The sequence below is a fragment of the Callospermophilus lateralis genome, chromosome 20 (genome assembly GCF_048772815.1).
Source record: "Callospermophilus lateralis isolate mCalLat2 chromosome 20, mCalLat2.hap1, whole genome shotgun sequence".
NCBI lineage: Eukaryota > Metazoa > Chordata > Mammalia > Rodentia > Sciuridae > Callospermophilus > Callospermophilus lateralis.
The window spans coordinates 2,066,464-2,090,666 of record NC_135324.1 but is presented as its reverse complement, the minus strand read 5'-3'; the positions used below and the strand labels follow the sequence as shown (position 1 = coordinate 2,090,666).

The 24,203-nt window shown below is 42.3% G+C and overlaps 1 protein-coding gene across 1 annotated transcript; it reads right to left on the bottom strand.

Annotated features, from left to right (window-relative positions):
- Window positions 1-619: 619 nt before the first annotated feature.
- LOC143638411 (uncharacterized) lies at window positions 620-19,350 on the bottom strand. Its single transcript, XM_077106258.1, has 4 exons — window positions 19,207-19,350; window positions 4,945-5,071; window positions 4,704-4,764; window positions 620-4,132 (listed from the first exon to the last, which is right to left on the bottom strand). The coding sequence occupies exons 1-4, from the start codon at window positions 19,207-19,209 to the stop codon at window positions 709-711; spliced, it is 3,615 nt and encodes a 1,204-aa protein (XP_076962373.1). The 5' UTR covers window positions 19,210-19,350; the 3' UTR covers window positions 620-708.
- Window positions 19,351-24,203: the final 4,853 nt, after the last annotated feature.

The following is a 24,203-nucleotide window of genomic DNA, read 5'->3' as shown; positions in this document are numbered from 1 at the left end:
AGATCCAGCAAAGGCTTTGCCACACTGCTTACATTCTTAGGGCTTCTCTCCACTATGAGTTTGTTCATGTGAGTGAAGGTAAGATGACTGAGTGAAGGCTTTGCCACACTGCTTACATTCATAGGGCTTCTCTCCAGTATGAGTGTGTTTATGTATATGAAGGCAAAAGGCAGTAGTGTAGGCCTTTCCACATTGTTGACATTCATAGGGCTTCTCTCCAGTGTGTGTTCTTCTATGTCTGTTAAGCTTATAGGATGTAGCAAAGGCTTTTCCACATTATTTGCATTCATAGGGCTTCTCTCCAGTATGTATTCTTTCATGTTTATGAAGCACACGGGATGCAGCAAAGGCTTTGCCACACTGCTTACATTCATAGGGCTTTTCTCCAGTATGAGTTCTTTCATGTATGTGAAGGTCACCAGATCTAGCAAAGGCTTTGCCACACTGCTTACATTCATAGGGCTTCTCTCCAGTGTGTGTTCTTCCATGGCTGTTAAGCTGATGGGACCTAGCAAAGGCTTTTCCACATTGTTTGCATTCATAAGGCTTCTCTCCAGTATGTGTTCTTTCGTGTGCACGAAGCTGAGAGGATGTAGCAAAGGCTTTTCCACATTGTTTGCATTCATAGGGCTTCTCTCCAGTATGTGTTCTTCCATGTCTGTGAAGGTCACTGGATCTAACAAAGGTTTTGCCACCCTGCTTCCATTCTTAGGGCTTCTCTCCAGTATGAGTTTGTTTATGTATCCGAAGGTAAAAGGCAGTAGTGTAGGCTTTTCCACATTGTTGACATTCATAGGGCTTCTCTCCAGTGTGTGTTCTTCCATGTGTGTTAAGCTGAGAGGATGTAGCAAAGGCTTTTCCACATTGTTTGCATTCATAGGGCTTCTCTCCAGTATGTGTTCTTCCATGTGTGTTAAGCTGAGAGGATGTAGCAAAGGCTTTTCCACATTGTTTGCATTCATAGGGCTTCTCTCCAGTATGTGTTCTTTCATGTTTACGAAGCAGACGGGATGCAGCAAAGGCTTTGCCACACTGCTTACATTCATAGGGCTTTTCTCCAGTATGAGTTCTTTCATGTATGTGAAGGTCAAAAGATCTAGCAAAGGCTTTGCCACACTGCTTACAATCATAGGGCTTCTCTCCAGTATGAGTTTGTTCATGTGAGTGAAGGTGAGAGGACCGACTGAAGGCTTTGCCACACTGCTTACATTCATAGGGCTTCTCTCCAGTATGAATTCGTTCATGTAACTGAAGGCAAGAGGCAGCAGCAAAGGCTTTTCCACATTGTTCACATTCATAGGGCTTTTCTCCGGTATGCATTCTTCCATGTATGTGAAGATGAAAGGATGAAGCAAACGTTTTTCCACATTGTTGACATCCAAAGGGTTTCTTTCTAGTATGTGTTCTTCCATGAATCTGAAGGTAACTAGATCTAGCAAAGGCTTTGCCACACTGCTTAAATTCATAGGGCTTCTCTCCAGTGTGTGTTCTTCCATGGCCGTTAAGCTGATGGGACCTAGCAAAGGCTTTTCCACATTGTTTGCATTCATAAGGCTTCTCTCCAGTATGTGTTCTTTCGTGTGCACGAAGCTGAGAGGATGTAGCAAAGGCTTTTCCACATTGTTTGCATTCATAGGGCTTCTCTCCAGTATGAGTTTGTTTATGTATCCGAAGGTAAAAGGCAGTAGTGTAGGCTTTTCCACATTGTTGACATTCATAGGGCTTCTCTCCAGTGTGTGTTCTTCCATGTTTATGAAGCTGACGGGATGTAGCAAAGGCTTTTCCACACTGCTTACATTCATAGGGCTTCTCTCCAGTATGAGTTTGTTTATGTATCCGAAGGTAAAAGGCAGTAGTGTAGGCTTTTCCACATTGTTGACATTCATAGGGCTTCTCTCCAGTGTGTGTTCTTCCATGTGTGTTAAGCTGATGGGACATAGCAAAGGCTTTTCCACATTGTTTGCATTCATACGGCTTCTCTCCAGTATGTGTTCTTCCATGTGCATGAAGCTGAGGGGATGTAGCAAAGGCTTTTCCACACTGCTTACATACATAGGGCTTCTCTCCAGTATGTGTTCTTCCATGTGTGTTAAGCTGAGAGGATGTAGTAAAGGCTTTTCCACATTGTTTGCATTCATAGGGCTTCTCTCCAGTATGTGTTCTTTCATGTTTACGAAGCAGACGGGATGCAGCAAAGGCTTTGCCACACTGCTTACATTCATAGGGCTTTTCTCCAGTATGAGTTCTTTCATGTATGTGAAGGTCAAAAGATCTAGCAAAGGCTTTGCCACACTGCTTACAATCATAGGGCTTCTCTCCAGTATGAGTTTGTTCATGTGAGTGAAGGTGAGAGGACCGACTGAAGGCTTTGCCACACTGCTTACATTCATAGGGCTTCTCTCCAGTATGAATTCGTTCATGTAACTGAAGGCAAGAGGCAGCAGCAAAGGCTTTTCCACATTGTTCACATTCATAGGGCTTTTCTCCGGTATGCATTCTTCCATGTATGTGAAGATGAAAGGATGAAGCAAACGTTTTTCCACATTGTTGACATCCAAAGGGTTTCTTTCTAGTATGTGTTCTTCCATGAATCTGAAGGTAACTAGATCTAGCAAAGGCTTTGCCACACTGCTTAAATTCATAGGGCTTCTCTCCAGTGTGTGTTCTTCCATGGCCGTTAAGCTGATGGGACCTAGCAAAGGCTTTTCCACATTGTTTGCATTCATAAGGCTTCTCTCCAGTATGTGTTCTTTCGTGTGCACGAAGCTGAGAGGATGTAGCAAAGGCTTTTCCACATTGTTTGCATTCATAGGGCTTCTCTCCAGTATGAGTTTGTTTATGTATCCGAAGGTAAAAGGCAGTAGTGTAGGCTTTTCCACATTGTTGACATTCATAGGGCTTCTCTCCAGTGTGTGTTCTTCCATGTTTATGAAGCTGACGGGATGTAGCAAAGGCTTTTCCACACTGCTTACATTCATAGGGCTTCTCTCCAGTATGAGTTTGTTTATGTATCCGAAGGTAAAAGGCAGTAGTGTAGGCTTTTCCACATTGTTGACATTCATAGGGCTTCTCTCCAGTGTGTGTTCTTCCATGTGTGTTAAGCTGATGGGACATAGCAAAGGCTTTTCCACATTGTTTGCATTCATACGGCTTCTCTCCAGTATGTGTTCTTCCATGTGCATGAAGCTGAGGGGATGTAGCAAAGGCTTTTCCACACTGCTTACATACATAGGGCTTCTCTCCAGTATGTGTTCTTCCATGTGTGTTAAGCTGAGAGGATGTAGTAAAGGCTTTTCCACATTGTTTGCATTCATAGGGCTTCTCTCCAGTATGTGTTCTTTCATGTTTACGAAGCAGACGGGATGCAGCAAAGGCTTTGCCACACTGCTTACATTCATAGGGCTTTTCTCCAGTATGAGTTCTTTCATGTATGTGAAGGTCACCAGATCTAGCAAAGGCTTTGCCACACTGCTTACAATCATAGGGCTTCTCTCCAGTGTGCGTTCTTCCATGTCTGTTAAGCTCAGAGGATGTAGCAAAGGCTTTGCCACACTGCTTACATTCATAGGCCTTCTCTCCAGTATGTGTTTTCTGACGTATTCCAAGTAATCTGGGATAAGCAAAGTCTTTCCCACATGCCTTACATTTGAAATGTGCATTCCCTGTGTGTGTGATCCTGTGCTTTTGAAGACTTGTGTGTGAAATAAAGATTTGACCATCTTGTTTACATTCATAGAGTTTCTCTCCAGAATGAGTTCTTTCATGTCTTCTAAATAAAGAGGAGAAATGAAAGGCTTTCCCACATACCTCACATTGGAAAGGTTTACCTCCACTCTGTGTTATCATGTGTCTTTGAACACCTGGGAGAGAAGAAGAGGCTTCGCCACATTGTTGACATTCATAGGGTTGCCACCCAGGATGAGTTTCTTCATGTCTTTGAATGTCACTGGAACAACTGATGACTTTCCCACATACTGTACTTTCATATGGTCTATCTCCAGTTTGTAACAACATTTGTGTGTGAACACTTTTGAGAGAAACCTGAGATTTTCTATATTGTTTAAATTCACATGGCTTCTCTTCACATTCCTCATGCTTATAGTATTTGTGTCCAGAGTGAGATGTGATGTGCCTATGAAAGAATGAAGGACATATGAAATCTTTTGCACACATAATGAAGTCACATGGATTTTCTCTATTAAAATTTGTCTTTCTTTGATTAAGAATTGGAATCGATTTGAAGGTTTCCCCACACAATAGTGTGGGGAAAGTTTGAAGTTTACCATAGGACTTCTTTGAAGAAGCAGTGACCAGCACATTATTGATACCTAACTCATTCACAATTTTCTATTTATTTATAGGTCTTTACATTTTTACCAACATCAGGTAAAGGATAGATTTTCTGACTTGTTAAAGTTGCCTGAAAATAAAGAGATTGAAAGGAAACAATCCTTTGCAACACAGCTTCTCTATGGCTATTATTCACATAGTGATATTCACATATGCAATTTCATACTACTTTTTGCATGTCAAATACTTTGAAAAGACTGAATACCTGTTACAGATAAGTATATATTTCTGGTAAAAAATATTATAAGAATAAATACATTTCAAATTATGCACACTTCTTCGGTTAGTTTGCTTTAAAAATTATATGACAGTTCTCAGATTCCCTCACGAATTCCTCTTGTGAGTACAGTTACCTTAGGTTGCTTGCAGAGTTTTCAATCTGATCTTCAGTGGTCTTGTCTTCCCACTTCTTTCCTAAAATGAGAGAACATAACAATCTTTATGAATATTTAGGAGCTAGAAATGCTTTGCCAAATTGTAGGTACCATTTAGGCTTTAATAATTCATCAACTGATTTCCTTTTCACCTTCTACATAAATGACCCAAATAAACATGAGTTCTCCATTTGATTAATTTTAAAACCAACATTATTACCTATAGAAGCCAGGTTTCTGACGACTTCCAGCATCACATCTCTGTAAAGGTTCTTCTGGGAAGTATCCAGAAAAGCCCACTCCTCCTTGGTGAAGTTCACAGCCACATCCTCAAAGGTCACTGAAATCTAAAATATCCCACAAATGTATAGTGGAGGCCAGGAGAGAATGACAGCATGAGAAATCTTCACTCAACATGCATGATGCTCACATGATTCCCGGGCCTCCTGATTAATTCCATTATTTGGTCCATCAAATCTTTACTGCACTCAATTTCTTACACCCATTTCAACACTAGAATTTGGCTACTCAGAAGGCAAACATCATAGTGATTTATACCCTTCCTTTGGTGAGTTCACAGGAAGTAAAACAGGCTCCCAGATCACTCCTAACTTCTTTAATGGTTGCACCTCTATTACATGTCCTAGAAACGTCCTATGTGGTACAGATCTAATATAAGCACTTCTGATAGTACTAATCTTTAGAAAAGAAAGGTGATGAGTAGAAAAATGCAGGAATCATGAAACTAAGCATTTGAGAGAGATTCTGCCAACTACAGTGGCTCCCTGTACCTACAAGGTTAATATAGGCAACATGGTATTTACTGATGTCTTGTTTCCTCTGAAAGTCTATTGTTCCATCCTTAAAGAAATGCCTAGAACCAGCCCCCACACCCACCCTCTGGGTATGGGGTCACTAAGGAGATTCCTTTATAGACAACATTTAGACAACATTTCACACAGGTGGTCACAATGTGTTAACTGGAGTTTGAGCTCATTCTGTGTGATTACACTAAGAACAACTAGAAGTTTGCAGGTGCTTTACTCCAGAACAAATTTACTCAACTAGCTTACTATTAAATGACCAAAACAAACATGAGTTCTCTATTTGATTAATTTAATTTATTAATTAATAACACAACAATTTGATAATTTCTTGTGGTTACTGTCAAAGCAGAATGGGGTAAGTGGAAAGATGGCACGTGTCTTAGAAGTAACTCAATGACCCAAAAATGTCACCATGTTTTGGAGATGTGGCTCAAGCTGTAGTGCACTCGCCTGGCATGCGTGTGGCTCGGGTTCGATCCTCAGCACCACATACAAAGATGTGTCCGCTGAATACTAAAAAATAAATATTAAAAAAATTCTCTTCCCTCTCTCTAAAAAAAAAAAAAAAAAAAAAGAGAACAAAAATGTCACCTTGTCCAAACAACAGCCTTACAAAGTTTTATAACTCTCAAAACAATCTTCTTAATAAACAGCAGGCACTATTTCACTATTTTTCTAAGTCTCACAGCAACAATGAATTTCCAATGATTGTCAAACTCTTCTTAACAGCAGCCGGTTCACTACCATAATGTACAGTAATGAGACACATACCAATGTTGTGCTCAAGGACATTTTGATCAAGGTCATCGTGCCTGTAGCAACGGTGGTGCAAAAAAACCTAAGGCAGAAGCTCTTCCAGAGTGTGGTAAAGCAACAAGTTTGTAGCCCAGAATTCTGAACTATCCCACACAGCCTAGGTGTGAAAGAGGCCACCATTCACATCTGTAAGCATGCTATGATGTCTGCACAGTGATGGAACAGACAAAAAGAAAATGTCCCTGCCACTTAACACAAAAGCATACTCAAGGACTGAAACCATATGGAACCACCCTAAACAATGAAGAACCCACAATTACCCTCAGAGACATCAGCCCAACTCTGTCAGGACAATGATGCAGACAGGAGGGCTTCATGGACCTTCAACCAAACGGGAAGTACACTGAGGTCTCAGGATCACAGCAACACTCCACAGGACATAAACCATACCCCTACAAGTGCACCACCAGTGAAATCCCATGTATGCTCAAAGAACATGAGAGCTAAAGCAGAAATCAGATCAGAAGAAAATGAAAAGCCTCCAGGGAAGTGGACATGAAACACAGGGCTCTAGACAGACACAGGACAAAGAGGTGACTCAAGAGAAAAGGTGACCATTTTGAAAGAAAAAAATGTAAAAGTCCATCATAGGGAATTCATAGAGAACACCAGAGGTGGTGCTGTATTGGTATCTAAGTCATCCAACACACATTTCAGAAAAGAACAGCTAAAAGCAACCAATGAAACTGCCGCTTCAGAAAACCAGAGAAAGAAGAGCAAGGTAATCCTAAATTAACCACAGGTAGGTTTCCGCAGTCTGGCTGGGCACTATTCAGGAGCCACTTGTCAAAAGAAACGAACTTTATTTTTAGAACCACACATGCCAAACAAAAAGCTCCTCAGGAAAAACCTTCAGAGCCCAACTGCCACCACCGGCTTCCCACAAGCCTCTCAACCACTCCCACTCCTCCTGCTCTTGAGCCCGATTGGCTGGGTCGCATGGGCGGACCCAAAACGTCCCCCAATGAGCAGCTCCATAGTCTGAAAGGGTCGGGAAACAGCCCAATGAGCATCACCGCAGAGGAGCCAATCAGCTAGAAGTTGCTGGGGCCGCTGTGAGCCAATCATCAGCTGGCAGTCTGAAAGTTTGCTGGGACCCCTTCGGCTGTGGCTCTCAACATCTTCCCCTCTCTGTTTAAACAACAAGCATGTGGCTTAGGGACCATGCCTGCCTTAGGTTGTCCAATAGTAATTGGATCTTACCCGTCACTGACTACCGGTCCAGTATACAGCCACACCTATGGATAGGTCTTTGTACCAGTGGGGGTGTAAGGTTCTTTGCCTCACCTCTGTTGGCCCCCAAATTTTAGCTGAATGATCATGACAAGCAGAAGGGAGGAAGATACACCAAGCCAACTGATGGCTCCTTTGGGGAAAATTGTACCACCGATGACATCATTAGCAAAAATACCCCAACGCTACCACAAGTCTCTGCACCAACAGATAGTTCACAATGCATACAGGTGAGTTCACAATGCATACAAGTGATACATAGTCCAGGCAAGTTCTGCAAGCAGTTCAGTGGTGGCTATTGCAGAAGCTGTAGATTGGTTTTATCTTTGTCTTCACTGGCACTGGGATGAAGATAGAAATTCTGGCAATAATGGCTAAAGAAAAAATTATTTAACATTCCAGAAGACACTAAAAGAAAACAATTTTCTTAACAATTTACATTGTCTTGAAGAGATTTATTTATTTATTTATTTATTTATTTATTTATTTATTTATTTATTTATTTTAAAGAGAGAGTGAGAGAGGAGAGAGAGAGAGAGAGAGAATTTTTTGATATTTATTTTTTAGTTATTGGCGAACACAACATCTTTGTTTGTATGTGGTGCTGAGAATTGAACCCGGGCCGCACGCATGCCAGGCGAGCGCGCTACCACTTGAGCCACATCCCCACCCCAAGAGTTATTAAACATAATGAAAAGGAAAGGTGAAAGTAAACAAACAGATCTGTTAACCTCCTTTTTGTGTTCACATATTAAAACAATCCTCAACATTTGTTTACCCAATTTAAATTAAACAATTTAAATCACATAAAAAAATATTTGAATCCATTTTTTCAAGAGAGCTCATCATATATGATATATGGACATACGTACATACAAATATACAACATAAAACACAAGTGTGCACACGACACATAACATAATAGTAAAGGCCTTATAACTTTTTACAGGTGAAATCTCTATTGCAATGTTTAAAAACTCTATAGTCAAAAAATAGAACTGATCAGCAAAACATTAACCTAGGTCTGTATGAGCTCAAAAAACAAAATAGAACTTCATGATGTGGGAAAGGGCAATAATAAAATAGATATTGAAAAAAAGCATCCTGGTTCTGTCGCAGATGTAAGGGTAGCCAACTGGAGTTCTGGATATCAGCTCTTATGGATTTGAGCCAAATCATCTTCTTTTTGGTCTGTAGAAATCGCTTTAGTTAATCTCTCTGGAATCCAAATTGGCTGCTGTTCTCCCTGTGGAAACATATAAACAGACCCCCGACTCCAGACAATTACTGGGTCAGGACCTTTCCATTGTCCTGTTAGAATATCCTTCCAAAGTACCTTGGGCTTATGTACATTTTTTGGACACATATGCCTTTCTGCAGCACTAAGCCCTGATGAATCCAAATTTTAAAAGTTTAGAGTAAAAAGGGTTATTTTAAGTTTATCTTTGGGGAATATATACCCCTTCCCAATTCCTTCTTTTTGCTTTAATAAGTACATTTTAATAGTCTGATGAGCTCTTTCAACTATGCGTTGTCCCTGTGGATTGTATGGGATTCCTGTTATATGAGTAATGCCAAATGTTGAGCAAAATTGTTTAAAAGAGGTAGAAGTATATCCAGGGGCAGTACCTGTTTTTAACTGTTTTGGAACGCACACAGTGGCAAAATTTTGTAAGCAATGAGCTATAACATCTTTAGCTTTTTCTCCGGCATGAAGGGAGCCCATCAAAAATCCAGAAGAAGTATCAACTGTAACATGCAAATATTTCAATTTTCCAAATTCTGGCAAGTGTGTGACGTCCACCTGCCAAATATGGTTAGGTATCAGTCCTCTAGGATTGACTCCAAGATTAACTTGTGGTAAAAAGGTCACACAATTTTGACATTGTTTTATTATTTGTCTAGCTTGTTCCTTAGTTGTTTTAAAATGCTTTTGTAAAGTACTAGCATTGGCATGGCACTTTTTATGAAAATTTATAGCTTCTTCTAGTGTAGAGAAAATATGTATGTCATGAGTAGTTTTATCTGCGAAATCATTGCCCAAACTAAGGGCTCCAGGCAATCCTGTATGTGCCCAGATAGGTTCTAGAAAGAATGGATCTTTTCTGTCCCAGATTAGACTTTGTATAGTGGAAAGCAAAGAGAAAACAGTAGAGGAAGGGGAAATCCTACCAGCATTTTCAAGGGATACTATAGCATTAACTATATACTGACTATCGGAAAATAAATTAAATACAGAATCTTTAAACTTCACAAAAGCTTGTAATACTGCATTAATCTCTATCTTTTAAGCTGATTGTTTGGGTACTAAAAATGAAAAAGTTTGATCAGGTGTAACTATTGCTACTCTACCATTATTTGACCCATCAGTGAAAATATCTATAATATAACTAAAACATACCAAGTTTTTGGCAAAGCAGACAACTGAGGAATCCCCGATTGAGCAGGTCCCATTATAACCATCTCATTATTAATGGCTCTTAAATCTTGCAATAATCTCCATTTACCAGATTTCTTTTTGATGACAAAAATGGGAGTATTATGGGGAGATACAGAAGGTTGTATATGTCCTTCCGCTAATTGTTGTTTGACCAGATCATGGGCTGCTTTTATCTTTTCTTTAGTCAGGGGCTACTGAGAAACCCACACTGGTCTTTCTGATTTCCAAGTAATTTTTATTGTCTCAGTGGCCCTTTCTGAAAATCCAACCCATGTCTGTCCGTTCCTTGATCTATTTGTATTGGTGCTGCTATACCTTGTTCTTGTTTTTCTAATCTCTTTCCTTCCCTAAAACCTTGTCTAGTTATAATAACGGGTGCATTTTGGTTGATGTTATTTGTTACTGTCAAACCTAATTCATCTAGGACATCTTGTCCCCATAAATTTATGGGAAGATGATCCAATACATATGGTTGTATAGTTCCTTCACATCCTTCAGGATCCTTCCAATCTAATACCATATGAAGGTGGCCTTATTGGTTGGTCACTTACGTCCTCTGGTGATAGAAATGTGTTAGTAGCAGTCTCCTGTTGTAACTTTCCCCCTGATGGCTTTTTCTGCTTTACACTTTCTTTCTCTGACTAGCTTAAGAGGCCTTTGGACTAAGCAAACAAGATACGAACATCCACAATGGCAATGTGCCAACTGGCAGAGTCCCTGGGCTTTTCTTTTCTATTCTTTTTAAATCTTCACCATGATGGTTCCATTGTGATATATTCAACAACTCCTCCTTAAAAAGCCATGGGCTACATTTTTGTATGGTATCAACGTATGCCCTGACTGCTCTTGATTTTACTGGGATGCCTCCTTCCTCTAACAATTTACTGAACACTCTTTCGGTTTGTTTTTTACTAATCTCTGATCCCATATTTCTACTATAATACAACCCAACAAGATGACGCCAAACAAAACTGAGATAGAATGAAATAAAAATGGAACAACAAAAAAATCATTATAGCCTTTCTATCCTCCTGAAATGGGCATCCATCCTTTCTCCCTATCTGTTCCTCAGACGTAAATAGTTTTTCCTCAAATGTGAGCGGTTTTTCTTCCATCTCACTCATCTCCAGGGACAGGCAACTTAAAACAAAAGTGAAGCAAAACAAAAGAAGAATCTTAAAATGGCTACCCATCCTCTCACCCTGCCCTCAGGGGCAAGCAGTTTACCTTATCACTTACCCTCAGTGGTTCCCCGTGCGGCCCACCAAATGCCGCAGTCTGGCTGGGCACAATTCAGGAGCCACTTGTCAAAAGAAACGAACTTTATTTTTAGAACCGCAGACGCCAAAAAAGCTCCTCAGGAAAAACCTTCAGAGCCCAACTGCCACCACTGGCTTCCCACAAGCCTCTCAACCTCCCCCACTCCTCCTGCTCTTGAGGCCGATTGGCTGGGTCGCGTGGGCGGAGCCAAAGAAGTCCCCCAATGAAAGGGCGGGGAAACAGCCCAATGAGCATCACCGCAAAGGAGCCAATCAGCTAGAAGTTGCTGGGGCCACTGAAGCCAATCATCAGCTGGCAGTCAGAAAGTTTGCTGGGGCCCCTTCGGCTGTGGCTCTCAACAGTAGGTAACAGAGAAAGTGTTGATGAAACCACAATCAGGAAATCCGCAGTCTGCAAAATCAAGTTCTTCATGGACATCAGCATCACTGATTAACTGACAAAAGGCTAAGAAAACAGAGGACAGAGACTGGGGTTGTGGCTCAGTGGAAGAGTGCTTGCCTAGTGCTTGGGAGAAACTCAGTTCAATCCTCAGTGCCACATAAAAAGAAAGAAATAAAAAGTGTAAAACATATAATAATATTAAAGAAAAAAACAACGAGGACTGAAAACCTACTAACAGATTTAAAAGTGTCATCGTCAACAATGCATTGGGACTTCAGATTATCATAAATGTGCTTGACACAAATTAGACAACTGCAGAAACTGGACCATTTCTTTGAGAGAGACAATCTCCTACAACTTACACACAAGGGGAAATACACAAAACAGATGAGCCCATGGCTGCTGAGAAAAAGAGACTCGATAACTAATTATTTCCCACAAAGGCAAGGCAAGCTCTGACATCTCAAACAGGCTTCCATAAGACACATAAGAACTGCCACCAGTTTTCTACTTTTTTGCCAGAACATAAAAGCTGAGTTAACACCTCCTAAGTCTTCCTGAGGCATAAGTTACCATATTATCCAAATTAAATAGATAAAAGAAAAGTATTAAATAGAAAAGAAGACTATGAATGATGCTCATAATCACAAATGCAAAAAACTGTACAATTAAGTCATCACACTCCAGGTGTCTATGCAAATGATGTGAAAATTATGGGCACAGGAATCCTCACTGCAGTGACTACAGCAGCCATATCCAGAACTGCCCAAAGCTAGATGCAAGGAAGATGCACCTTTCAATACTGAATGGACAAGCTGAAGCTTAACTACACCAAAGTAATCACCCAGAAAATGAGCTCTGCAGCCTGGAAAAATACAGCACCCTTAAAGGCAGACTGGTAAGTGACAGAAGCCAGTTTGAAATGGCCAAGTGCAACAAGATTCTAAGTCAAGAACATTCTGGAAAAGACAACATTATAGATGCACTAGCAGAACTGATGGGTGCCAGGGACTTAGGAAGCAGAGAGGGAGGAAGGAATGAGGAGGAGTGATGAACAGGTGGAACACTGGATTTCCAGAGCAGTGAAACTCTTCTGTATGACATTATCTTATATACAACGTGACACACACAATCACATCACAGGGAAGAGGAACCCTAAGGTAAAGGATGAACTTTGGCTTATCCTGAATGTTGTTTCATCCATTCTCTTTATCAAATGTTCAACACTGGTTTAGTAACTAACAAACACCCTACACCAATGCAAAATGTTGAAAACAGTGGAGACTATCAGCTGGAGAGAAGGGGTATTTGATACTATGTGTAATGGCACATTTAATTGTCCCCTTGATTGGATTAAAAGATGCTGATGATTAATGGGTTTCTGAATGTGTCCATGAGGGTATGTCTACAAATGATGGGCATATGGGATAGTGAGCCAAACTGGAGAACCTCCTTAAGCTAGGCAGCACCATCCAATAGGACGGTGTCTTGGGTGGAACAAAATTCTTCGCTCTCCCAAAGTGGACTCTGCCGGTGATTCTCTAGTGAGTTTCCAGAATCTTTGGTCTGGACGAAGGCAGCACCATTGATCCCCCTTGTTCTGAGACTTCTGCCTCTGGGACTCTGCAGCTACTACTTCTCAAGCTCTCGAGCCTGCAGAGGGCCACTGTGGACATCCACCTTCGGGTCAAGTAGCCCAATCCAATGAATCCCCTTTGATAATCTTACTTCGTCTTGATACATTTCCTCTAGAGAACACTGACTAATAACTATGTAAGCCTAAAATTGCTCATAAAAACAAAGTTTATCTAATAAAGAAGTAAATAAACTACCAAGCCATGAAGTTTTAAAAAGGTATACATAAGAAACAATATTATATGCTAAATACCTTTTTCATAATAATGCAAAAATAAAGCAAAGAGGAAGAGTCATAGTTATAAATTTCAAAAGTATGAACAAAAGCAAGAAAACTGATTTTCAATACTATTTTCACCTAGAAAGAAGTTGGATGATAAGTCTTCAAAACTCATTCCAACTGCTGGTGTAGTGGTGTGCACCTGTAATTTCAGCCACTAGGGAGGTCAAGGCAGGGAAATGGCAAAAGTTTGAGGCCTGTCTCAGCAACATAGCAAGACACTCAGAAATTTAGTGAGATTGGTCTTCATCCAAAATAAAAAAGGGGTCTGGGACTGTAGCTGAGTGGCAGACCACTTGTTAACATGTGTGAAGCACTGGGTATGATCCTCAGCATAAGATATTCTACCCATCTACAACTATACAAAATATTAAAAAAAAAAAAAAGAAAGAAAGAAAAAGAAAAAATAAATAAGAAGAAGGGCTGAGAATGTGCTCAGTGGTCTAGTACCTGTAGGTTTATTCCCCAGTAAAACACCTGCCCACCTCCAGAACGTTGCTCACAAATTGAAATTTATTTCTGGAAGATAACTAAGCATGAGCAAGTCCATGGCATCAATTCTCAGCACTCAATAAGTAAGCAAATAAATAAACAACAGTCTACAATACTAATTCTCTTGGGCTGGAGAGTAGCTTGGTAAAATACATGTAATGAGAGATAAAAATGATTATAATACAAAGGTACACAATTAGAGGCATAAAAACACAACAAAATCAGTGGAAAGACACCACACTTTCTCACAAAGAAGACTGAATGTTCCCATGATCTAAACTCTCTGAAAAAACACTGAGCGTTTCAGTAAATTCTGTGAAATTTAGGGCAGGGTTTACTGTATTTTGGAGGTAAACTTAAGAAAAACTACATCTAAAAATGGAAATAGTAGGGTTGGGTTTCTGGCTCAGCAGTAGAGTGCTTGCCTAGCACATGAGAGGCCCTAGGTTTGATCCTCAGCACCACATAAAAATAAATAGGTGTGTCCAACAAGAGCAACAACAAAAAAAACTCTTCAAAAAATTGGAAATAGTAAACTGTATCTAAGACCAGCCAAAATGTTGTACAAGACAGAGAGAATAGAGAGAGCATTTATGTTACTCCCAAATTTCATAAGCTAAAAGGCTAGCTCCCAAAGGGGTGGCCCTACGAGGAGGCAGATGAGAGGGAACAGGAATTAGGTGACATGATGAGGGGATCAGCACCCTTATTTAGACACATGGATCTCTCCTTTGCAGAAAACAGGTGTCATTTACTCTTTCACTGATATTCAGTGATTAAATGATTACAGTTGGGTATTCAAGGTATTGCCAAAATTGTGCTTAAAATTTACAATGAAGACGGGTGTGATGGTGCATACCTGTAACCCCAGCGGTTCAGGAGTCTGAGACCCTAGATGATGTAGCAAGACTCTGTCTCAAAATAAAGAATCTAAAAGGGGCTGGTGGTTAAGCACCTCTGGGTTCCATTCCTGATAACAAAAAACCACACAGTTAACATGAACCTGCCAAGTTCAGACAACAACAGTGAAAAACTGTCATCCTTTGTCAAATTCATCACCCTGTGAAGGACAGATACTAGTTTTCATGAAATCACATTCATAAATTTATCCACCACTATTTTTGTAGAATTGGACTCCAATTCTGCAGCAATAATGTAAGACAGACTTTCTCTGTATCTTACGTGGTATTTTGGATTTCAATTTGAAATCATGAAAAGACAAATTTGAATCTTACAAACTTTCTATACATACTCAGGGGTAGCAAAAGGTAAATTAGGTAATTAGATGTTTTCTTTTTCTTTTTCTCTTTTTTCTTTTTTGTTTGAAGCCCCCAAGATTAAACCCAGAAATATTTTACTACTGAGTCACATCCCCAGTCATTTTTATATTTTATTTTGAGATGCAGTCTCACCGGGTTGCATAAGGCCTCACTAAGTTGCTAAGGCTGTCCTCAAATTTGCAACACTCCTGTCTCAGCCTCTGGAGCAGGAAGGATCACAGGTGTGCACCACTGTATCTGGCTGTAAGTTGGGATTTTTCACCAAAAAAAAAAAAAAAGGTGGATTTTAATCCACCTCTCTCTTGCCTCTTTAATAATAGTCCATCCCATTTGGCTCTGAATAAATAAACCTGGGCCTCAGATAAGCGAGCACATCATTTCAAAGTGATACACAGAAAGCTTTGGTGTTGAGGGAGCACAGATGTGTCAGGCTCCAGGGGCAGGGAAGGTCCCTCACAGCTGGGACATGCTACCTCCGGGTCTTGCGCACGGAAAGCATCCAGGATCACCCTCCCAGGGACCTGGACCATGACTCCAGTCTATGAGGCGTTTTAGCTTTGCACAGCTCTGCACTGGGGTGGGTGGTCCGTATGCTCTGGGAGAGGTTTTGCTCCTTCACACTGTGACAGACTAAAAGGGCAGGAGTCACTGCTGACCTGGCCCCTCAGCACCAGCATCCACAGGCTGACTGTCCACCTGTCTCCAAGGAATGGGAACAGAGCTTGGGGACAACAAGGTCCCAAGGAAGTAGCTGTTTAGATGAGGCCATTTTCAGGAGATTCCCCAGCCCAGGGCCCCCAGCAGCTTCCCTGAGAGGCTGAACCCCACACCTCAGGCTGTCTGCTAGGAGAAGCTGACCCAGGGCCTGAAATTCTGTTCATCCTGCAAGGCACAGGGCAGCTGTGGGCACTCGGTGCCAGCTCCAGGAGAGGATAGTGGCCGAGGACATGGGACTCTGGGAGGGGTCCAAAGGGAACCTCTGCCCAAGAAATCAGACATGGTGCCTACACCTAAGGAAGATAAAAGAAAAAGCACAAGATTTTTACAGCTCTGAACTCAAGTTCTCTATACAGTTGCATCTACATCAAAGAACCTTCAGAGTACTTGACTTTGGCTAACTAGACCACCAGGAGGGTGGAAAGGCAGGGTTCTGTATGGAGAGCAAACATTATCTTGGGCTAATCCTAAGCCCTTTAATAGCCAATCATCTTAATTTCTGTATCAGACCACAATCTCAAAAGTTCTCAGAATATATCACTAACCTTACCAGACGTCTCCAAAATCCACCAAAGCTCAGAATGCAGTAACAGACACACAGAAGAAATTTTTCTTTAATTTTTTTCTGTACCCCACCAATCTGATGTTCCTACCAATGCAATTGGTTAATGCAGAGATACACACTTTCTTTTAAACAAGTTCATGGAGGCCAGGCACAGTGGCACACAACTGTAATCCCAACAGCTTGAGAGGCTAAGAGAAGAGGATTGCTAAATTCAAAGCCAGACTCAGCAATTTAGTGAGACCATCAGGAACTTAGTGAGACCATGTCTGAAAATACAATATAAAAAGGGCTGGGAATGTGGCTCAGTGTTTTTAAGTTCCCCTGGGTTCAATCCCTGGTATATTAAAAAGAAAAAAAAAATAAGAAAAGAAAAGAAAGAAGAAAGAAAGAAAGAAAGAAAGAAAGAAAGAAAGAAAGAAAGAAAGAAAGAAGTGATGTAATCTCTTCCAGGGAGGGACACACACATCATTCAGGGTAACTTGAATCCATGTTCCTTAGTATGGTAATTAATTTTGGGGTTAAAATGAACTATTTTCTGTAGCTGGGGTTGTCAATGCCTTTAATACAAACAGATTGGGAAGCTGAGATAGGAGGATCACAATTTTCAGGCCAGGCTGGGCACCACAGCCAGATCCTTTCTGAAAATCATACTGAAAAGAGCTGGGGATGAAGGACAGTCAAGGAATCAGACATTATTATAGTGGCATCCCCTTTTTTCACAGAAAATTTTAACTGGGTTTCTCCAGAAATCATCACCATGGCTAATTTTAGGACTGTCAACAAAAGGGTGTCCACAAAAAAGTGCAGTGTAGATAAACTTCCCATTTTTGTGTTGTCCTATTTTACTGGGCTGCTAGTCTGGAAGATATCAGCACTCCAGGTGCTGGACTCCCCCTTACTATTTTTTACACACTTGTATCCAGTATAGTAGTTTGTAGAAATGTGCAAACAAGGCCTCTGGCCTTGAGCTGGGCTTCAAAGAAAAATCAACAACAGCTGGTGGGGGAGGAAAGAAAGGGGAGAAGAAGCTCTCCCCTCCTCAGGTGCTGTCCTTGAAGGGTTAACTTGGCCTGAACAGAGAAAGAAAAACCTGCTTTTATGTGTGTGATGTGACAACTTGACTATGGTGACTCCACTTTGTGAACTCAGCCATGACACTCAAAAAGCTCATGACTGGGGCCGTTTGTATACTTCTGTTCATGAAAATTCCCCAAGAACACAGAGTGATCTATGGGGCCAACTGGAGACTACCTGACCACAACTTTCAGGCTTGCTTAGGTTGCCTGAACCCCCAAACTTCCCTTTTCTGGTTTTTGTGCTTAAATATGGAGCCAACTGAAGGCAGGGACACCACTCTGACCATCTCATTCTTTCGAGACCAGAGTGTCTGCCACTGGCCAGAAACAAAGGCTTAACTGGAATGAGACTGTGTGGTCTGAGAGTTCTTTGGGGGTCCCGGTGTCACAATGTGAACTTCTGAGCCTCTCCCCTTACATGTTAGGTATAAAATTCTGGAACCACCTGAACTCAGGGTTCAGGGGATGGATGGATTAATTATAGCAAAAACAGTGCCCTCTGAGACTGGCTGCAGCCAGATAAAACTATTTCCAGCTATCTTCAGTGCCTTGCCTCCTTTGTCCCTACATCATTATTACCCTGTGTGCTTACCTAACTACAGGACTGGTGTGACTCTACATCATGGACTCTCAGAAAAGGGAGCAGTTGTACTCTAGTGATGTAGCCCAGGATTCCATATCCTTGGGATCTATAAACAACCTCCTGATTCCCTTTAAAGCAATTATTTTGACCAAACACAAGGAAGGGTTAAGTGATCATTCTTTCCCCTCAAGGATAATATTCACAAATAGAAAACAAATGCTTTCAAAAGTGTTCTTCTCGCCAGGGACATTGGCACAAGCCTGTAATCCCAGATATGCGGGCAGGCTGAAGCAGGAGGATGACAAGTTGGAGGCCAGCCCAGCTTCCAAAACACATGGAAGGGAGGAAGGGAGAGAGGAAGGGAGAGAGGAAGGGAGGGGGGAAGGGAGGGGGGAAGGGAGGGGGGAAGGGAGGGGGGAAGGGAGGGGGGAAGGGAGGGGGGAAGGGAGGGGGAAGGGAGGGGGAAGGGAGAGGGGAACTTAGATTGATTGATTCTTTCCAGTATTTCACTAAGTGATAAGGACAATTAGCAGACGGTGTCCATTGGGAAGAATGACTGAGCTGTGAGGTGGAGGGAAGCTGGCATTTTAGAAGGCAGGAGGCGCCTGCAATTTGGAGGACCTCCACTAGGTGGAGCTCCACTGGGAGAAGGAAGGTGCATTTGTGGCCCTGCTTCCTACACGTCGGGAAAAGTGAGTGCGGGCCACCCGTAGGGAGCAAAGGGGACACCTGGGACCTGAGGCACCCTTCCAAACCCAGGGCCAGGGGACGGGGCCCAAGGCCACCCGACAGCGGCGACTCCGCGCGCCACTCAGCAGCTCACCAGCCCGCTGGGCCCCAAGGCAGGTGCGGACCGCCTACCTTCAGGGAACTCACCATTTTTGGCTTCTCTGGTGACCTGGCGTCCTCTGGAGGAACCTCCGGGCACCGGAGATCCCCGGGAACACGGGCAGCGCGGAGTCACCTGGGTCCCTGCAGCAGAGAACACGGGGCCGGGAGAAGGAGTAGCGCAGTCCGTGAGGAAGGAAAGTCCGGGAGAGTGCGGAAACCCGCTTTTCCCCTCCCTCTGCGCACTGATTGGACAGTACGCCCCCAAGGACCCGGATGAATGGCCTCCAGGCCCGCCTCTGGATCGTGACTGACAGCTAACATCATCCAATCACTGGCTGAAATTGGGTAGAGTGACAGATTCTTGGCCCCAGCCCTTTCAGGAGGAGCTTGGCGGCTGTGCTGGGAAGGAATCCAGGTGGGAAGCCTTGGCTTAGCCCCCGGGACTGGGGTGACACCGGGCGCTGAGCTAGGCTTCAGCCATAGAGTGCTTTCCGAGCATGGCAGGGCCCTGGGTTTAACCTCAACAGGAGAACAAAGCACAGCTTCTCCAGGAGGCTGAGGCTGGAGGAGCCCAAGGTCAGGTCTGCATCTGCAAACAGTGAGACCCTCCCTTAAAATAAAATGAAAAGGGGGGGATGGAGCTCAGAGGTCGGGGTCAAGCCCCGTTGGGTTTATTCCCCAGTACCTTAGAAAAGAAAGAACGACATTTTATTATATATTACATATATTATATATATTTTATATATTTTTGTATATATAAAATATATATCATATATATTTTATAAAATATATATTATATATTTTATATATAAAATATGTATTTTATATAATATATTCTATATATATAAAATATGTATTTTATATAATATATTCTATATATATAAAATAGATATTTTATATAATATATTTTATATATATAATATATATTTTCATATAATATATATATATATTTCTCACACCCAGTACATCTAATCAGAATATTATATATACTATATATTATATATAATATATAGTATAAATAATATATATATTATATATATATTTATTTATTTATTTATTTATTTTCCCCCCCAGCTGATGCGAACTCAAGTGACTTAGAAAGACACAGTCTCCAAATTTTTGAAACACTTTTTAAAGATATCATATATATGACCCATATATAATATCTAAAAATGAAAACAATTTGAAAACTATTTAGTAATTCTCCTCACCTCCTGGCCTCTGTTGCTTTGAGGAGGCTCCTGATCTATGAAAGGAAGCACCTGGAGTTGGCTCTGATGCCCAAGGCTCCCTCCCCAGCAGAAAGGGTGGGGGAGGAAGGAAGACTATCCTCTAGGGCAGCAATGTCCTGTGGAAATAAATTGGGTGCTTTGTGCTTAGTGTAGATGTTCTACTTCGACTGTTAGGAAGTCTTCTGCAGAGATGTGACTCTGGTGACCCCACAGGTCTGGTCAGGTGTTCACCCAAAACCAAACAGAAAAGTTCTGATGCAAAGCAGGAAAGAAACTTTGACCAGTGCAGCTACACCAGGAAGACAAGGAAACCCTGTCCTTACCCTGTCTTCAGATGCTGACAAGGACTTTGAGATTTTATAGAAAGGGTAATCATAGGCATGTATGGATAGGGGATATTGTCTCTAGGATTTAGTATTATCTGTAGGATTTAAGCTTCAGGCATCTGTGGTCTTAGAACTTGTCTGTGAGCTCACACTCACTTGCCCCCTGGACACATGTCACTCTATTGCACAGACTGACCCCACTTTGTCAGGAGGAAGTCCCCCTCCAGCGTATTCTTTCCATGTCAAGGTTTTCAAGAAAAGCCACAAGCCCTAGGAAGCAAGATACCCCCAGTAGCTGACCCAGCACTCTCAGCATCCTGGGTGTGAACTGATAGTCCAACCAGAAAGAAACCAAAACCCTGCTCAGCTGGGCCCATTAACCCTGCATATAAACCATTAAAAAAATTGCCACTTGGGGCCAATACTGCCTGTCATGTCTATCCCCCTCTTGGAAATTCAGTACAATTTTATTCTGTACTCTTCAGTTGGATTTTGTGAAGTCTTTCACATCCTGCTCACTGGCCCAAGTTCATTCTACCTAACAATATTGCCCATATCCAAGAAGGGCTATTGTGTAAAAATTCCTATTCCCACAGGTGTGGAAAAGTGGACACATAGCTGCCCGGGGCTGAGAATTGAATTCCAGGTGCCTTTATTGTCCCCCATGGTAGAGACTGAATGGAGGACAGGGGCACTTTGCCTCTGAGCATCCCTTTTATTGTGGTTCAGAGAAGGTGGGTGTGAGCATAACTGGAATGGGCCTGAGAGAATAACTCCAGATGGTGACTCCAACCTACTATCAATCAAATGAAGAAATTAACAAATCAGAGGGTGAGACCAAGCATAATGGATCATGCCTGTCATCCCAGAGGCTCAGGAGGCCGAGACAGGAGGATTGCTTGTTCGAATCTAGCCATCAGCAAAAATGAGGTGCTAAGCAACTCAATGAGAGCCTGAATCTAAATAAAATACCAAACATGGCTGGGTATGAGAATATAGTATTTTGCCTTAAATGTAGAATTGAGACATAAGAAAGGCAGCCTGAGAGCAAGGAGAGCAAAATGGAGAGTCACATGTACAGCCTCAGACTGTGGATGTGGCAGATCCCGAGTCCATGCACCTGAACCACCCTGGACACACAGGAGGTAAGGGACCAAGAGAGAAAGAAACAGTGTTGATTTAGGTAAAGTCAAAAGTGTCTAGGTCCACGATGCACTCAATCCAAGAAGACTTTCCTGGCACAAAAGGACAAAGGGAGTTGGGGACAACTAAGGGTGTATTGCTTTATATACAAATATGTGGGGGTTTTGATACCAGGGATTTAACTGAGCGCTGCCTAATGACTGAGCCAAACTTCCAGCTCTTTTTTACTTTGACACAGGGTCTGGCTCAGTGGCTTAGGGCCTCCCTAATCTGCAGAGGCTGGCTTCCAACTTGCAACTTTCCTGCATTAACCTCCCAAACCACTGGGATTTCAGGCATGTGCCACTCTGCCCTGCAGCATGCTTCTTTAAACAGCCCAGTGGGACACAGTGAAACCCAGGTGAGGATCTCGAAGTTGGTGCACCCCGTAGTACTTTGCCAAAGAGGAACTGGGGTGGGAAGCAGGGAACCTTGTGAATCAGAGGATAGAATGCTGTCTGCAACCTGCCTGCTCACCCAGATGTGCCATCCTGTAACACTGTCAGCAAAAGCTGTGCTTTTTCTGTACCTGTGTCTCTTAGTCTTTTAGGGGACACACACAAGAATGGTGGGAACAGAGGGTAAAGAGAATAATCCTGTAAAATGGGCCCGCCGTGCTGACCTGCACGTGCATTCTTTTCCAAAAAGCAATTTACCTGCAGCTCTGCCTGGACTAAGTTGACAGGAGATGTCACATTCCTCAGGCGACTACCTGTGATCTGCATGAGAAATGCAGGCAGGAAATCCCCTAAGAGGAACCCAGGTGACTATGTGGGGACAGACTTTGTGACTCTTTCCACAGACCAGATTTGGGAAGAAAGGATAATTCTTTGGATAAGAATCCAGTTAGAATGGCTCAGCGTGGGCCAAGGTGACATAGAGTTGCCATGACATGTTAGAGACTTGAAAGTATGATGTCACCCTGCTGTCAAAATTCCAAAAGTGCACCTGGGCAGGAGTCTCTGGAAATTTCCCAGGGACTTTAATAAAACTAGAGTGCAGAAGAGGCACAGGGTCCCTCTGCTTTGTGAGATGACCCGCTCTCGTCCTTGAGAATGTCCCCTTCCCTTTCAAGAGGTTCATGCCTGTTACAGGGCGACATGTCTGACAACTTTCTGATGTGATTGCAAAAATCAAGGATTCAAGGGGGTCTTTTCACTGCCTCAGTTTCTCAGGAGGTCCCAGCTCTATAATGGGTTCATTCTCTAAAAAAAAAAATCAGAAACCTTCATTAACAAACAGGAAAACAAAACAAACAACAACAAAATATAGATCAGTAACCTGCTAGAGCAGCCTCTGCAATTTAACTTCACTCTGTCTCAAAATAAAACTTGCAATAGAGATGTAGTTCAGGGCATGTAGTTCAGAGGGCCGGGCATGGTGGCGCACACTTCAAGTCACAGCAGCTTGTGAGGCTGAGGCCGGAGGACCGTGAGTTCAAAGCCACCCTCAGCCATGGTGAGGTCAAAAGCAATTTGGCGAGACCCTTTCTCTAAATAAAATACAAAATAGGGCTGGGGACGGGGCTCAGTGGTTGAGTGCCCCTGTGTTCAATCCCCAGTCCCCACCCTCCTCAAAAAAAGACATAAGGAAATAGAATGTAAAAGGGCAGATATAAATCTAATGACATCAACATGGTGTGGGTGAAGCTCACCCTACATACAGCCTTGAAGAGTCAGAAAGCTGGACAGGGACCATGTCTGCATCACTGGCTGCTGGTTCCTCTCACTAAAACACTCAGGGTCTCTCCAGAGGAACTGGGCTGCACGAAATAACCACACAAGAGACACAGATACCTTTTTCTTTGAGTTCTACGATGTCTCCTCTGACCTTAAGAGTTCACAGAGAGAGAGAGAGAGAGAGAGAGAGAGAGTTTCAGGGGTTGATGCAGTCATCGATCAGAGCCTCTTACTTCAGGACTGGAAGGCGGGGGGTCATTCAGAGTGGTTCCCCACATATTCCTCTTCCTAAATATTTGAAGGCGATTGGGAAATTGTATCTTTCAGTCTCTGGAGTTGGGTCCAAGGTCATCATGATCTACTATTGAAACACAGATGGCATTAGTAGAAAACATACTACCTCTGGAACACAACCAACTTGGAAGATCCAGGTTTTTATTATTATTATTATTATTCTGCCAAACACTCACCAGAAGATTCTTCATCTTCTCTAGATTTGATTGGGAAGCCTTGCACTTGGCAATGTTAACACGGAAATTTTCATTTGGTGTGGTGCTTCAGCCTTTCCACAAACCATGGACCAGAGGGCTCCGTCACAATATTTATCACAGTGGCCTTTTAGA

Coding starts and splice junctions, on each gene's coding strand:
- LOC143638411 (XM_077106258.1), bottom strand. Junction 4,765..4,944: donor CAGAAACCTGGCTTCTATAG/GTAATAATGTTG, acceptor CTCTCATTTTAG/GAAAGAAGTGGGAAGACAAG. Junction 4,133..4,703: donor AACTCTGCAAGCAACCTAAG/GTAACTGTACTC, acceptor ATTCTTTCATAG/GCACATCACATCTCACTCTG.